Source organism: Salmo trutta, chromosome 20 (assembly GCF_901001165.1).
Source record: "Salmo trutta chromosome 20, fSalTru1.1, whole genome shotgun sequence".
NCBI classification, from domain to species: domain Eukaryota; kingdom Metazoa; phylum Chordata; class Actinopteri; order Salmoniformes; family Salmonidae; genus Salmo; species Salmo trutta.
In genome coordinates this window covers 28392991-28411344 of record NC_042976.1, presented here as the reverse complement: position 1 = coordinate 28411344, position 18354 = coordinate 28392991, and the positions used below count along the sequence as shown (strand labels likewise).

General features: G+C 44.1%; 1 protein-coding gene across 1 annotated transcript in view; it reads right to left on the bottom strand.

Annotated features, from left to right (window-relative positions):
• Nucleotides 1–18354, bottom strand: part of LOC115155830 (unconventional myosin-XVI-like) — a 181558-nt gene that overhangs the window by 80809 nt on the left and 82395 nt on the right. Inside the window, 9 exon segments of the mRNA XM_029702807.1 lie at nucleotides 1587–1662; nucleotides 1794–1994; nucleotides 2270–2422; nucleotides 5574–5646; nucleotides 7866–8007; nucleotides 8179–8250; nucleotides 12589–12706; nucleotides 16261–16381; nucleotides 17509–17656. Of these exon segments, the coding sequence (XP_029558667.1) occupies nucleotides 1587–1662; nucleotides 1794–1994; nucleotides 2270–2422; nucleotides 5574–5646; nucleotides 7866–8007; nucleotides 8179–8250; nucleotides 12589–12706; nucleotides 16261–16381; nucleotides 17509–17656 (1104 nt within the window).

The window sequence follows — 18354 nt, the reverse complement described above, 5'->3', positions numbered from 1 at the left end:
GAGCCCATCCTCCCCAATTAAGGTGCAACCGGCCGCCTGTATCATATTATCTGAGCTGGAAGTGTTTGTGGGTATGTATGTTTCTGTCCAAAAGGAGTGAAACAGGAAGGTGTGTGTGTATCATAATGTGTGTGCATGTGTATCTTTATGTGTGTACATTGTGCGTATGTGCACAAAGGAACAAAAGCAAGAGAGAGGGACAGAGAGAGGTACAAAAAGCCAACTCTGAAGGGGTAGCCTTGATTAGGCACATCATGTAAATTACAGCAAAGCACAGTAATTAGCCCTAGAGACGGTAAGCTAGCTGCTCCTGGCTCTGACACAAAGTCTGCCTGTGTCCTGCTATGCTTGGCTCACAACTACACCAGCACACGTCTGGCCATGCTCAATAGACTATATACCCACTACTGCTGTGTTTGGCTCACAACTACACCAGCACACGTCTGGCCATGCTCAATAGACTATATACCCACTACTGCTGTGTTTGGCTCACAACTACACCAGCACACGTCTGGCCATGCTCAATAGACTATATACCCACTACTGCTGTGTTTGGCTCACAACTACACCAGCACACGTCTGGCCATGCTCAATAGACTATATACCCACTACTGCTGTGTTTGGGTTGTTCCATATGAATTCAATCACTTTCTGACAGTACCCCTTCCAGAAATGTTTGGAAGAAGTGGTCAGGAAGTGACTTTTTGGACCTGAATGACAAAACCTTCAGGAGATAAAGGTGGTCAAAGTTGATCCATTTTGCATTCCCCATCCTACCATGAGACGGCCATGTCTTCATCACTGGAAAAGATAAACGTTTGAATTTTATATTATATTATCTTTACAAACAGGATTATCAAACTATTTGATTATTTATTGAAAAAAAGTATTAAATGTTTTACCTAAAAACGTGCCAACTCAATGTTTTCTCATATGTTGTAGCTTAGACCCTATTTTACATTGTCGGAGGTGTTTGTGTTTTGCCTGTCATCGGTTGAGACACAGCATTCTTTTGAATTCAGGGTGAATGTCATTTCAATCATAGAAACATAATTTTGGAATGAACCTATCCCTTCAGACCACTACAATTTAGCTGGTACACCATTGAAATTTACTATCAGGAAGATGGCCACCAGTCCAACCACCATCGAATGACATCTTGAATTGAAATGTCTATTCTATTATTTATCTCTATGATTTCAATAGGTTTCCTATGAAAGATTGACAGTTTAATTTAAACAATGGATATTTCCACTCAAGTCACAACACAAACACCTCACATGATGTGAAATAGGGTCTAAGCTACAACTTATGTGTGTTTAGTTAATATATGCTAAAGGTAAAGAAATTTTTTTTTTTTTTTTTTTAAAGAAATAATCAAATTGTTTGACAACCCTGTTTGTAAGCTTTCAAATGATATTAAACTCAACTATTTATATTTTTCAGTGATGAAGACATGAATATCTCATGGTAGGGTGGGGTACGCAAAATGGTCAAGGTTTCTTTAAAATCAAAATGGGTGCAGTCAGAAATTGATCGAAATTAAATGGAACGACCCATGTGTGTGTATATTTAGTGATACTTACACTTCAGAACCAGTAGCAGGTTTTGGGGGAGGGAGTCCTTGTTCTTCACCAGGGATCCTGTGAGGTCATAGGCCATCTACCAATCAGAGAACAGATATACAACAACATGTTAAAGGTACACCTTTAAAATGTCAGATTCACTCACCTGGTCTACATTGTATGTGAGTGTGTTGCTGTGTGCGTGTATGTGAGTGAACACCTACTCACTTGGCCTGCGTAGTGTTTCACAGTGAAGGCAGGACCCTGGTCTATGGGTGGGGGGTTTCCATTGCCGTCCTTGGTTGTCAGGGAGATGCCGTGTGTGGGTGTGTTGTCGAGGTGTGTCTGTAGTCTCTTGTAGAGCGTCTGTTCTGTAGGCCTCAGCGACTGACTCTCCTCATCCATCACAGACAGCAGACCTTGAGGCTTCTGGGAAGATGGAGGACAGGGGTCACAGACAGATATAGAATGCATAGAACCACGGTACACTGTGCACTGACGCAGGGTAAAATATTTTTCAGCTCCTTAATGTTTCAGGTTAAGATTGGAGGTAGTGTAACCTGATCTTTGTATCTCAAAATCAATATAACCACACTCAAAACCAAAGCCTTTTCTAGAATGAGATATGTGTTATTTTTATAGAGGTTATCATAGTTCTTAAAAAGGCAGCGGTGTGGTGGAGACCACAAACAACAAAACATTACCTGGAAGAAAAAGTCTAGAATGGCAGGCTGGTTGCCAGGTGACCGGAGCGTCTCCATGGTGACGGCCTCCTGTAGACACTCGGCCTGCTCCTGCTGGAACAACACCTCGGAGACATACTGCCTCACACGCTCGTTGGTCATGTTCACACACAGCTGGGAACACACACACACAAGTTAACATGCAAGTAAATGGTGTGTGGAAAATTCACACGGGACTAAAATTACAGATGTGGTCCTTGTGCTTGTACACATAATTACATTACCCGACCTCCCTCAGTAAAACTCATGCCGTCTGATAAGGGCTACAGTAACATGTAAGCCTAATGTCCTAAACAATGGTTTCACCATAGGCCTAGGCTACTACGCAACGATGTATAGGCATATGAATCACCGCAAATGGCTCACCAGCACTTCCCGCACTGCTCACATGCCTATCTCAAATCCGTACGAATACTTTGGTTAAAAATGTGCTAGAACAGTGAACTTTAAGAGTTGAGAAATAAGAATAATAACATTTAAGGAGCAGATGTTATTTCCAGTTTCGGACTTATAAATAATGTATATGTTCCCATTAATTCTTGAAGAATATAACTTAGAAATGCCTCTTGAGCTTCGTTTAACTTCCTTATCCAATCAGAACCCAAAATATAAGCTTGTTTTACTCCAACGTTTGTAAACAAAGTAAATGTAACCAAAGACTATGTAGCCTCAGAACATGGTTAAAACTATCATTTTGATATCATGGATATCATGGATTCGTTGCATCCATAGCTCTGTCTATGAATCTGAGGGTGATTACATTTCTCCAGCCCCATCACTCAGGTTTTACTGAAATAGGGGTGGGAAGAATGCTTTGTTATTGTACTGCTGATTGGCACTTTAAAGCTCTGCCTCCTCTCCATGATATGGAGCCCCCAATCCAGAGCCAAGAGCCGGCTATATGTCTATAGCCTACTGTAGCTACTGTACTGCTATAATAAAATGTGCCATTGTTTACTTAGAAGTTTAATAACAGGGCTTAGCTACAGATAACTGACAAAATAAAGGAAACACCAACATAAAGTGTTGGGCGTTGGCCCACCACGAGCCAGAACAGCTTCAATGCATAGATTCTACAAGTGACTGGAAATCTATTGGAGGGATGCGACACCATTCTTCCATGAGAAATTCCATCATTTGGTGTTTTGTTGATGGTGGTGGAAAACGCTATCTCAGGCAACGCTCCCAAATCTCCCATAAGTGTTCAATTGAGTTGAGATCTGGTGGCTGAGATGGTCATGGCATATGGTTTACATTGTTTTCATGCTCATCAAACCATTCAGTGACCACTCCTGCTCTGTGGATGGGGGCATAATCATCCTATGGGGGCGCAGCCATAGTAGCCAAAACAATGGCCTGCCCAGCATTTTTTTTTACATGACCCTAAGCATGATTGGATGTTAATTGCTGAATTAACTCAGGAACCACACCTGTGTTGAAGCACCTGCTTTCAATATACTTTGTATCTCTCATTTATTAAAGTGTTTTCATTATTTTGGCAGTTACTTGTATATTGCACAATGGGCATTAAGGGTTCAACGCAAATATCTCTTGCTTTTCATAGTTAATTTGCTTAATATTGGGATGGGAGAGCTGTCCCTTACTGTAAGCAATCACAAATCAAAGTGCCAAATATTTCTGTCCAGTCCATGACGTTGCAGCTCGTGTCGTTACCATGCCAATATTAATGGTGGTGCCCAGTCCCAAATAAGCATTGGATCCGAAATCCAAATATTCAAAGTTATGCAAAGATGCTATTTCTATATGACAAACACCCAGAACATGTATTTATGGTTTGTTTAGATTGTAAAATGCTTCCATTCCCTTTTAACATGTATTGGATATCACAATGACATGTAAGAAACAGAAATAATTCAATTGTGGGATATTTAATTTACATTTGATGTCGTCTTTGAACTTGAATTGTATTTTTTAGACTAATTCTACTCTCTTGTCCTTGAGTGCCGTCTATGACAGCGTCAGTCAGTCAGTCTCAGCAGGTGTTGATGTCTGTAAAGCATGAACCCATTAAGGAAATGCTGAGCAGGTACAATACAGCTCTGACGAACAAACTCTAACAAGCCCAGGCCGCATTAATGACCCTGATCTGTGTGTGCATCGTGTGTGTGTGTGTGTGCCATGCACACTCTAAATTATCATGCTTGTTTTGTTGACACCTGCCCCTCCCCTATCTCTCCAGAGTGTAATGTGTAATCCAGTGATTAGTTGTCTTCAATAACAGACAGGGTCTCCTCAAACATGGACCTGAACACTGGAACACAGGAAACACACTGGGGGAAGGAGGCATGAGGGAGGAAAGGGGGTGAAGCGGTTGAATGGGGTGGAGGGGGAGAACGGGGGAAGAGGGATGTTTAATCCCCAATAAATGTCTACCCGTCTCTTTCTTTCATCCACTCTTACCCATCTATCTCTCCTACACCTCTCTCCATCTCTCTCTCTCTCTTTCTAAGACTCCCTTGTCAGGTTAGATCTGTGAATCCCCCTCTTCCGCTCGGATTAAAGAACATCCTGAGAGGAAAGCAATTGACGTCTTACCACTTCCAACACACACACACACACACACACACACACACACACACACACACACACACACACACACACACACACACACACACACACACACACACACACACACACACACACACACACACACACACACACACACACATACATGGTTTGATCAGGGGTGGTCCCAAGGCGAGTGTGGGAAAGCCGAGGGCAGCATGGGTAAGCACTTATTTCCTTGAACACCTCCAATGTTCCGCTCGGATTAAAGAACATCCTGAGAGAAAAGCAATTGACATCTTACCACTTCCAACACACACACTCATACACACACACACAGTGATATAGAGACTTCCAGCTAAACTCTCTGATCCTTGTTCGTACAGTGGAGAAGTCCATAAGACCTAGAGACCAAGGCTTTACACACAAGATGTATGAACGAGAGAACAGAGGGAGAGAGAGATGGCTGAAAGAAAGACATGGGCAATGACAATAACATGTTGTTGTGAATCATTAACACACACACAGGCTATTTGTTGTGGGCCTAATCCAGGGGAGATACAGAGTCAAAGGTATTTTGTCTGCTTTTTTATCCAAAAGCAACGTTCAATCATCAAACCCACTATCCTGGCATTTAAAAGCACCATGCTCTACTAACTGAGCTACAGAGGACCATAAAATAAACACTTCCCAGTGGTCCTGGTCTCAAAGGGTTAACCTAGTTGTGAAATTAACGTACCTGCTCAAATCCATTCCTCTGGAATTCCTCAAATCCAAAGATGTCCAGGATTCCAATCTCAAGAGCAGGATCTCTTTGGGAGAGTTGTGGAGGAGGGGAAAGATCAGAGAAGGAATTCACAAACAGTGTGACAGCTCCTCAGAGGCCATGTTGGTGTGTGTCCCTGCTCGTGTAGGTTTGATTTGGAATGGTGTGGCTAGAATGAATGGAAAAGTGTGTGTGTTCGCTGAAGTATATACAGTGCATTCGGAAACTATTCAGACCCCTTGAAGACTTCCACACTTTGTTATGATACAGCCTTATTCTAAAATGTATGACTTTTTTTCCCCCTCATCAATCTAAACACAATATCCCATAATGACTAAGCAAAAACAGGTTTTTATTTTTTTTGTAAAAACTGATGTCGAATTTACATAAGTATTCAGACCCTTTACTCAGTACTTTGCTGAAGAAACTTTGGCAGCGATTACAGCCTCGAGTCTTCTTGGGTATGACGCTACAAGCTTGGCACACCTGTATTTGAGGAGTTTCTCTCATTCTCGCACAGCTATTATCAGGTCTCTCCAGAGACGTTTGATTGGGTTCAAGTCTGGGCTCTGGCTGGGCCATTGAAGGACATTCAGAGACTTGTCCCGAAGCCACTCCTGCGTTGTCTTGGCTGTGGGTCGTTGTCCTGTTGGAAGGAGAACCTTCGCCCCAGTCTGAGGTCCTGAGCTCTCTGGAGAAGGTTTTCATCAAAGATCTCTTTGTACTTTGCTCTGTTCATCTTTCCCTTGATCCTGACTAGTCTCCCGCTAAAAAACAATCCCCACAGCATGATGCTTCCACCATCATAATTCACCATTTGGATGCTGCTAGGTTTCCTCCAGACGTGAAGCTTGGCATTCAGGTCAAAGCGTTCAATCTTGGTTTCATCAGACCAGAGAATATTGTTTCTCATGGTCTGAGAGTTTTAGCAAATTCCAAGCGGGCTGTCATGTGCCTTTTACTGAGGAGTGGCTTCCGTCTAGCCCCTCTACCATATAGGCTTGATTGGTGGAGTGCTGCAGAGATGGTTTTCTTTCTGGAAGGTTCTCCCATTCCTACAGAGACACTCTGGAGCTCTGTCAGAGTGACCATTGGGTTATTGTTCACCTCCCTGACCAAAGCCCTTCTCCCCTGATTGCTCAGTTTGGCTGGGCTGCCAGCTATAGGAAGAGTCTTGGTGGCTCCAAACTTCTTCCATTTAAGAAAGATGGAGGCAACTGGCACCCTTCTCCAGACCTGTGCCTCAACACAATCCTGTCTCGGAGCTCTACGGACAATTCCTTCGACATGGTTTTTTCTCTGACATTCACTGTCAACTGTGGGACCTTATATAGACAGGTGTGTGGCTTCCAAGTCATGTCCAATCAATTGAATTTACCACAGGTGGACTCTGATCAAGTTGTAGAAACATCTCAAGGATGATCAATGGAAACAAGATGCACCTGAGCTCAATTTTGAGTCTCATACTGTAGCAAAGGGTCTGAACACTTATGTAAATAAGGTATTTCTGTTTTTGATTTTAAATAAATTTGCCAAAATTTCAAAATAATTGTTTTTGCTTTGTCATTATGGGGTATTGTGTGTAGATTGATGAGGAAATAGTTTTATTTAATCCATTTTAGAATAAGGCTGTAACGCAACAAAATGTGGAAAAAGTAAAGTTGTCTGAATACTTTACGACGGCATTGTATATTAGTTATTGCATATTTTGGTGTGTGTGTGTGTGTGTGCGTGCGTTTGTGTGAGTGAGAGAGAGAGAGAGAGAGAGAGTGAGAGGGTCAATGCAAAAAAACACATTCCAGAAGATAATAGTGCTTATCTAACATGACGATAAGGCTGAAAAACATCAACACACCAAGACCAAGGATCCACTGGCCTCCACCTCTACGCTGTGTGTGTGTGGTCTCCAAGTCAACTCTGTGTGTGTTTGTACGTAAAATGCGAACTATTCCAACTCTCCAGTTTAAACGATATGTTATGAGTGATAGTATCAGTGTTGTCTTTCTGACAGGCTTGCATGAGCTATTGTTGAGTCTGTGATGATGGACATATGACAGAAGGTTTTTAATGGGTATCTGTGCTGGCTGTCAATTAATTCCTTGTAGTGTTTACAATGAAAAATGTACATGCCTACGATACACATGCACACACACACACACACACACACACACACACACACACACACACACACACACACACACACACACACACACACACACAGACACAGACACAGACACAGACACACATACACACACGTTGCCCTACCCCATGCTGTCGTCCTGTCCCTGTAGGTAGTAGTTGCTGTTGTTGACCAGGTAGCTGAAGAGGCGTCCGTACAGGGCTTTAGCCAGCTGGTCTCTGTAGTGCTGTGACATCTCCACCGTGTGACGCCGTGTGATGACATCACCTGAAGGAAACAAGAGGGTACACAAGAGGGTACACGCCATGGTGACCTGGGTCTGACATCCAAACGGTTACCATAGAAATCCTATTTTCAGCTTACAGATGGGAAGTATGTTTGTATTGTGAAGTCAGTCAATGTTTGGGGAAAAGACGAGGACAGAGGGTGAGTGATTACCTTTGAAGTATTGCACATCTGAGGTGAGGGCAGAACTCAGGTCATCAGAACCCACCTGTAGCATTCCAGATACTGGAGAGAGAGAAAAGGGGAAAAAAGAGAGTAAGAGAGAGAGAGAAAAGAGAAAGTGAATAAGTAAAGTGATAAAAGAACAGAAAACAGAGATAGGGAGTGGGTGGAAAGGTCATACTCAGTTCAAGCCTAAACTTCAGTCACTCACAGAGAGACAAAAACAGTTTCAAATAAGACATGTCACAGTCTGACAAGTACTGATGGTGCTCAGGAAAAAACGAGGTCAAATTATAACATCAGTGATCTTCAGGTCGGAAAGTCAGAGCTCTAGAATGATGCCAGAGTTTCCGACCTGGAATTCTGAGTTGGATGACCTTTCAAAACTATTTTTCCCAGTCGGAGCTCGTTTTTATCAGAGTTCCCAGTTGTCTCGAACACTTTGAAGTCGGAAGTCGGATATTTCGGTGTTCCCAGTTGTTTTGATCAAAGCAACACTTCTCGCTCCAGCCTGCTTAATTCATTCTGACATCACTGAGCCGACATGACGAGTCAATCTCCGCTAAAACTCATCACCGCTTATATGCTGGCAGCGCTTAGTCATCCCTGGACTCAGGGCATATGAACTAGCACAAAAACAGTGTGACAGGAACTCAGAATCCCAATGACCTCACGTCTCCTTGAGAGGGCCCTGTTTTGGTGTGGGAGATGACATAATTTGTCTACACTCTCTGTGAGGTCAGGGTAACACGTGTGTAGTTGTGTCTTGTAATGTAGGGAGTAATGGGTCCTCTTCTCACAATGGTAACAGCATGAGAGGGAACAGGGGCTCACCAAACAGGTGACTATAGCAGACTGGCTGAAACACCAACAGCAAATACATGACAGAATGGGAGAGACTCTGTGTGTGTAGGTGTGTGAGAGAGAGAGAGCGAGAAAGAGAGTAAAATAGGTCCTCAAGGACAATCCAGAGACTGACTGCTACAAAGAGGGGAACGTAAGCAACTTAATTTTCCACAAAGACCATCCCCTGGCATGACACAGTGCTATAAGAGCACACTACCCCTATGTCATTAGAGAGGGTATTGGCCCAGGGTGGAAACTCAGAATACTAGACATTGAGGAAATTGAAACAACCTTTGTCAATGTGTAGAAGTCTGGGACAGTAAGGGTGCAGGGCATCCTCATGCAGTTCCAGCAGGACTTTTACGGGATCAAAGAGAGAGAGCACAGCAGGAAAAGCTCTCTCTCTGTGACAACTCCCCCATCCTGAGGGAGTCTGATCACACCTCTTCAAACTGTCCTACAGACAAGGATAGTCACCCCCCCAGCACTGAACACACCCAGGTCCCACAACTGCACTGCCCATCCATCATTGATAGGATACATTCACTGAGCTGGAGAGAGACATGGTGGAGCTCAGAGAGATAGTCCACACAATCCAGACAGAACAAACCCACAAAACAGACCAGCACAACAACATCCCTCCCAACAAGACCCGAAGTGCAGAAGGTGGAGATGGATAGCTGTCTGGGAGAGCTGGCTGCTCTACGGACTGAGGTGAGAGAACTTAGAGGCACCCATGGCACTAAAGGAGGAGGTGAGACAGCTGAGGTGTGACAGAGAGCAGGACACTCCCCCAGAGGAGCCAGTAGAACAGCTCACTTCAGACCCAGACCACAACCTCAACACCACAATGGGACAGACAACACAGGACCCACCAACTCAACAGACCCCACCCCTTCCTAACAGCCCCCCTGTCAGCTCCCCTGATAGCCCTCTTCACACAGGCACAAATGACCTGAGGGCCCAGCAGGAAAAAGTGGCCACAGCACTCGAGGGAGTGATTGTCATCCTACAAGGAACATGGTATAAAGGAGATGGACCCACTGGTTTCTCTCTAGGTTACAGAGAGCTGGGAGTCCCATCCACCAAACTAGCAGGTGTGAAACAGGGAAGAGACTCAGGGGATATGCTAATTTGGTATAGAGCTGACCTAACCCACTCTATTAAATGAGTCAAAACAGTAACATTTTACATCTGGCTAGAAATTTACAAGGAAATTATCTCAACACAGAAATATTTCCTTGTGTGTGCTACCTATATCCCCACAATAAAATCCCCATACTTTAACGATGACAGCTTTTCCATCCTAGAAGGGGAGATCAACAATTTCCAGGCCCAGTGACGTACTAATCTGTGGCAACCTAAATGCCAGAACTGGACAAGAACCTGACATCCTCAGCACACAGGCGGACAAACACCCACTTGGAGGAGACATCGTTCCCTCCCCCATATGCCCCCCTAGACACAACTACAACAACATAACCAACAAAAGCGGTTCACAACTCCTGCAGCTTTGTCGGGTGCTGGGTATGTACATAGTCATTGGTAGGCTCCGACGGGACTCCTACGGTAGGTACACCTACAGGTCATCTCTTGGCAGAAGAAATGTAGACTACTTTATCACTGACCTCAACCCAGAGTCTCTTAGAGCATTTACTGTCAGTTCACTGACACCCCTACAAAATAACACTCTACTTGAACAGAGCTATGCTCAATCATGAGGCATTATATAAAAACATTATATAATCCATGTACACAAACAACAAGTGTGCAGTTAAAATTGGCAAAAAACACACACATTTCTTTCCACAGGGCCAGGGAGTGAGACAGGGATGCAGCTTAAGCCCCACCCTCTTCAACATATATGTCAACGAATTGGCGAGTGCACTAGAACAGTCTGCAACACCCGGCCTCATCCTAATATATCCTGAAGTCAAATGTCTACTGTTTGCGGATGATCTGGTGCTTCTGTCCCCAACCAAGGAGGGCCTACAGCAGCACCTAGATCTTCTGCACAGATTCTGTCAGAACTGGGCCCTGACAGTAAATCTCAGTAAGACAAAAATAATGGTGTTACAAAAAAGGTTAAGTTGGCATGACCACAAATAAAAATTCCATCTAGACACCGTTGCCCTATAGCACACAAAAAACGACATACCTCGGCCTAAACATCAGCGCCACAAGTAACTTCCACAAAGCTGTGAATGATCTGAGAGTCAAGGCAAGAAGGGCCTTCTATGCCATCAAAAAGGAACATAAAATTCGACATACCAATTAGGATCTGGCTAAAAATACTTGAATCAGTTATAGAACCCATTTCCCTTTATGGTTGTGAGGTCTGGGGTCCACTCACCAACCAAGACATCACAAAATGGTGCAAACACCAAATTGAGACTCTGCATGTAGAATTCTGCAAAAATATCCTCTGTGTACAATGTAAAACACCAAATAATACATGCAGAGCAGAATTAGGCCGATACCCACTAATGATCAAAATCCAGAAAAGAGCCGTTAAATTCTACAACCACCTAAAAGGAAGCAATTCCCAAACCTTCCATAACAAAGCCATCACCAACAAAGAAATTAACCTGGAGAAGAGCCCCCTAACAAGCTGTTCCTGGGGGTCTGTTCACAAACACAGAACCCACAGAGCCCCAGGACAGAAACAAAATTAGACCCCTATTTAAATCATGAGAAAACAAAAAGATAATTACTTGGCACATTGGATAGAATTTACAAAAAAACTGAGACAACTAGAATCCTATATGGCCCGAAACATAGAGGACACAGCGGCAGAATACCTGACCCCTGTGACTGACCCAAAATTAAGGACATCTTTGACTATGTACAGACTCAGTGAGCATAGCCTTGCTATTGAGAAAGGCCGCTGAAGGCAGACCTGGCTCTCAAGAGAAGACAGGCTATGTCCACACTGCCCACAACATGAGGTGGAAACTGAGCTGCACTTCCTAACCTCCTGCAAAATATATGACCATATTAGAGACACATATTTCCCTCTGATTACACAGACCCACAAAGAATTAAAAAACATATCACATTTTTCGCAACTCCCATATCTATTGGGTGAAATACCACAGTGTGCCATCACAACAGCAAGATTTGTAACCTGTTGCCACAAGAAAAGGGCAAACACCATTGAAAATACAACCTATATTTATGTTTATTTACTTTCCCTTTTGTATTTTAACTATTTGCACATTGTTACAACACTGTTTATTTCACTTCTGTTTATTATCTATTTCACTTGCTTTGGCAATGTAAACATGTGTTTCCCATGCCAATAAAGCCCCTTAAATTGAAATTGAATAGAGAGAGAGAGTGGGAGGAGAGATATAGAAGGGGGGAGGGGAGGAGAGTGCAAGGAGGAGACTGGAGGAGACTGCAGCAAAGCTGATGTAAACAATAGGATGGATAGTGACACAATTACTACTGCGTAGCTCTCCCTCCCTCCCCCCTCTCTCCCCTCTCCCTCTGCTGTCAAACTGGTGTCAGTGCATAGTGTTGGCCCAGGTTACATGACGGGAGGATGCTGACCTCGCTCCAGCAGCTGCATGTTGGAGGGGTACGCGGTCTCAGCGTCTGTCAGTGATATGAAGCTGAGGTCCCCAACTTGCAGCACCACTGACAGCAGCATAAACACACTGTCCATCTCCTGATGGAGAGAGAGAAAGAGAGAGAGAGAGAGAGAGAGAGAGAGAGAGAGAGAGAGAGAGAGAGAGATATGTGGGAGTGCCGAGGGGGAAGGGAGAAGGAGAGAGTGAGGGTTGAGGAGAGGTGGGGTGGGGAGAGAATAAAGAGTTGTTATTGTTTTTACTCATGAAGTAGTGAAATCACACATATACTCCAAACCCCCACCCCCTAGTCTCCTCCCAAAGAGTCAACTCCCATCCCCCTCTCCCCCTCTCCCCCTTATCCCTAAACCTCTCCTCTCCTCTCTCTCCGAACTCCTTATCTAACCTCTCCTCTCTCTCCGATCTCCTTATCTAACCTCTCCTCTCTCTCCGATCTCCTTATCTAACCTCTCCTCTCTCTCCGAACTCCTTATCTAACCTCTCCTCTCTCTCCGATCTCCTTATCTAACCTCTCCTCTCTCTCCGATCTCCTTATCTAACCTCTCCTCTCTCTCCGAACTCCTTATCTAACCTCTCCTCTCTCTCCGATCTCCTTATCTAACCTCTCCTCTCTCTCCGATCTCCTTATCTAACCTCTCCTCTCTCTCCGATCTCCTTATCTAACCTCTCCTCTCTCTCCGAACTCCTTATCTAACCTCTCCTCTCTCTCCGAACTCCTTATCTACCTCTCCTCTCTCTCCGACTCCTTATCTAACCTCTCCTCTCTCTCCGAATCTCCTTATCTAACCTCTCCTCTCTCTCCGATCTCCTTATCTAACCTCTCCTCTCTCTCCGATCTCCTTATCTAACCTCTCCTCTCTCTCTCCGATCTCCTTATCTAACCTCTCCTCTCTCTCCGATCTCCTTATCTAACCTCTCCTCTCTCTCCGATCTCCTTATCTAACCTCTCCTCTCTCTCCGATCTCCTTATCTAACCTCTCCTCTCTCTCCGATCTCCTTATCTAACCTCTCCTCTCTCTCTCCGATCTCCTTATCTAACCCTCTCCTCTCTCTCCGATCTCCTTATCTAACCTCTCCTCTCTCTCCGAACTCCTATCTAACCTCTCCTCTCTCTCCGATCTCCTTATCTAACCTCTCCTCTCTCTCCGATCTCCTTATCTAACCTCTCCTCTCTCTCCGAACTCCTTATCTAACCTCTCCTCTCTCTCCGATCTCCTTATCTAACCTCTCCTCTCTCTCCGATCTCCTTATCTAACCTCTCCTCTCTCTCCGATCTCCTTATCTAACCTCTCCTCTCTCTCCGAACTCCTTATCTAACCTCTCCTCTCTCTCCGATCTCCTTATCTAACCTCTCCTCTCTCTCCGATCTCCTTATCTAACCTCTCCTCTCTCTCCGAACTCCTTATCTAACCTCTCCTCTCTCTCCGATCTCCTTATCTAACCTCTCCTCTCTCTCCGATCTACTTATCTAACCTCTCCTCTCTCTCCGATCTCCTTATCTAACCTCTCCTCTCTCTCTGATCTCCTTATCTAACCTCTCCTCTCTCTCTGATCTCCTTATCTAACCTCTCCTCTCTCTCCGAACTCCTTATCTAACCTCTCCTCTCTCTCCGATCTCCTTATCTAACCTCTCCTCTCTCTCCGATCTCCTTATCTAACCTCTCCTCTCTCTCCGATCTCCTTATCTAACCTCTCCTCTCTCTCTGATCTCCTTATCTAACCTCTCCTCTCTCTCCGAACTCCTTATCTAACCTCTCCTCTCTCTCCGAACTCCTTATCTAACCTCTCCTCTCTCTCCGAACTCCTTATCTAACCTCTCCTCTCTCTCCGAACTCCTTATCTAACCTCTCCTTTCCCCTCCCATCCTCTCTTTATCCCTCCTCCCTCTGTTTCGCCTCTACCCTTCCCCCACCTCTCTCTCAATTCAATTCAAGGGGCTTTATTGGCATGGGAAACATATGTTAACATTGCCAAAGCAAGTGAAGTAGATAATATACAAAAGTGAAATAAACAATAAAAATGAACAGTAAACATAACACTCACAGAAGTTCCAAAAGAACAAAGACATTACAAATGTCGTATTATGTATATATACAGTGTTCTCTCTCTCTATCTTTCTCTCTGTTTTTGAGTAGAGGAAACTGTCCAGTAGGATCCCTCAACCCTACTGGACAGTTTGCATGTGTGTGTGTTATAGGAGCTGTTATTAGTCTGTCTGACACTCTATGCAATGTAGAGAGAGAGTCCTGCAGTAGGAGAGGAGAAGAAAGAGAGTGGGAGAGAAAGGAGTGATTGAGGTTCTTCATGAGTCATTCCCAATGAGAGCGTAGGGAGGCACCGATGGGTAGTCTCTCTCTCTCGCTCTCTCACTCTCTCTCTCTCATCCCCCTCTCTCCCCTTCCCTCTCCATGTCAATCACCCCTGTCTATCTCTCTCTCTCAGGAAGTACTCTTGCCCCCCATCAGCCCCTCCCCTCCTCCCTCCTACATTATCAGCTGCTGGCTGTGGGAGGGATTAAAAGCTGACTTTCTGGTCACTCAGTGCTGACAGATGCTGACTGCAGCCTATACATAGTCTGTGATAATGTGATGAGAACACTCATTCTGTACACACACACCAGACAAGGTAGAGCACAGTACAGTCTGTAGATATAGCTAGTGTACTAACATGCAGAAGCCCACACGACCATCACATGCAAGCATGCTCACAAGCAGGGTGGAAAATGTACTTTTTGGTCTACCATCCACTGTGGCAGGTAGATAAAACAAAAAAATATATATATATTTTTTTACCAATCAAAATATTGTTTTCGCCATAATTACATCGAAGTCACAACAACGAAAAACAGATGAGCATGCTTTCTAATGTTTCTACAACAAGAAAAGTATTACTAGTAAGAAGTAATGGGATATATTGCTTCATTTCATTTTTATGATCTGCCATGTATGTTAAAAGAAATCATTTAGATACAATAGTTAAAACATATAAACTGTTCTACAACTGAACATCAAGAATCAACACGTGCCTTCCCTGCCACAAAACGCTGAGTGATACGGCTTATTTATTATTATAGTTCAGGGCTCTATGCTGACATTTTTGAAAGGGTACATGATGCGCTCCTAAGTAGAAAGGTAGAAGCACACAGATGAGTCTAGGAAAACAATTAAAATATTTGAGTGTTTTAATTATAAGAAATTACAAAAAGTTCATGAATAAAAGTTTTTGGGAGTGATCCATGCTCAATCAAGCACAATCATTAGGTGTGAGAAACATTTTCAGCTGCCCCTTTTAATAAGGGACAGGCAGTTACCGTGGTAATTTGGGCACTTGCTTTGCTATGCCTTCCTAGCTCCTGGCTGGTGGGAGGAGCTATAGGAGGACGGGCTCATTTTAATGGCTAGAATTGAATAAATGGAACGGTATCAAACACATCAAACATGGAGAAACTACATGCTTGACTCCATTCCATGAATTCCATTCAGCCATTACATTGAGCCCGTTCTCCTGTAGCTCCTCCCACCAGCCTCCTCTGGTACCGACTGACCCTATAGACTCATAGACGTACACACATCCATATGTGTGGCAAATAACACATGCAGACTCATGCACGCACACACACAGTGTGTTACTGTACCAGTTTGTTGAAGCCCAGTGCTCTGAGGGCCTGTTTGATTGCGGTGAGACGGTCTCTACTCTGAGTTGAGGCTGAGGCCACAGGAGGGGAGTCTCCTGCGGGAACACCTGCACTCAGGTACCTTGATAGACACAGACAGATACCAGTGAGAGACAGCTATCACACTACACACCGCAGACATGATCAACTACAGTACAGAGAAGAGCAGCAGGTAACAACACACAGACAGAGAGAAACCAGAGAGAGAGTTCACACATTACAGACATAGTGCACTGAGGGACTAAAGAAATAATATTTTACCCTGAAACAAAGAAATCATGTCAAAAGGTCATTTAAAGCATGGTGGTTGAGCAGGTATTCTCACGCTGAATGATTTTTAACCAGTCAGAGCAATCTCCTGCTGAGAAAGCGAGGGTGGGGAGGGGGAGAGAGAAGGGGTCCCCAAATGGGCTAGAGTCGGAGGGCTTTTGATCACGCAGTCACAGCATTAAATCAGAGGCTGTAGCGTGCCTACCAGACTCCAAAACCTGCATCCAGGTCACTGGATATCAGACAGGAATGCTATCACACACCACACACACACACGCGCACACGTACACGCACACACACACGAACACACACACACACACATTTTACAAACTCAGCATGAGAATGAAAGCGTTCCCAAACACTCACTCTCATAGATTTAAACATGCACAACATCCCTTCATCTTGCTAGCAGGTGACTGAGGGGGGGAATTCCCATATTTCTGCCTCTCACCCAGATTGAACCAGTTTCCTTCTCAAAATGTTAAAACATTTTACAAACTCTTCCTATGTTACTGTAATCTGCATGGCCCTATTACCTGTGAGACAAGACGTTGTTGAGGTACAGACCTATGAGACAGGATGTTGTTGAGGTACAGACCTGTGAGACAGGATGTTGTTGAGGTACAGACCTGTGAGACAGGATGTTGTTGAGGTACAGACCTGTGAGACAGGACGTTTTTGAGGTACAGACCTGTGAGAGAGGACGTTGTTGAGGTACAGACCTGTGAGACAGGATGTTGTTGAGGTACAGACCTGTGAGACAGGACGTTTTTGAGGTACAGACCTGTGAGAGAGGACGTTGTTGAGGTACAGACCTGTGAGACAGGATGTTGTTGAGGTACAGACCTGTGAGACAGGACGTTTTTGAGGTACAGACCTGTGAGAGAGGACGTTGTTGAGGTACAGACCTGTGAGACAGGACGTTGTTGAGGTACAGACCTGTGAGACAGGACGTTATTGAGGTGTAGGGCACTCTTCTCTTCAGGTGACAGGCCCTCAGCCATCAGGTAGAAGATGTTGAAGTTGTGTTGCTGACGAGGCAGGTAGGCCACGCGGGACTTCTCCAACATGTATGTGTATATCCGCGCTAAACACACACACACACGCACACACACGCGCACACACACACACACACACACACACACACACACACACACACACACACACACACACACACACACACACACACACACACACACACACACACACACACACACAAAATGTAATCCACATAATAACACATGCTCTGTCAATAAACTTTAAACCATATGTAACCAGTAGTAGGGGAACACACCTACTGTAAAAACACCTATATAAACCTACACACACACACATTGTAATCTTAACAGAATTATCCATTAAGATACCAATGTGTACTCTCAAGATTATTAATCCCAGGCCACAGACCAAATTATCAAACAAAAAACCTGAGTGTCCTTAAGTCAAATTCATCTTTCATACACAGCCATTACGTATGAGTAAATCAATTTATCTATCTCAATGTGGTTCTGTAGGAAAGACAGAGATTGAAGCCTGACAGGTTTACTCATAGAGTTATGCTCCCCCCTGTTGGCCATACATCAAGAACAATGAGACAGATATTTCATCAGATGTATAAATGTGAAGCATCCGCTTGGCATTTCCACTCACTACCAAATATGGTAATATGGTAGTGAGAGGAAGCCCAGTAACGGGCAGTGGGAGAAGATGGAAGGAGATGGATTTTGGCCGACATTCTGTTAATTTTGTCTTTGATTAAATATTTTATCTCAATAGAGTTTTCTG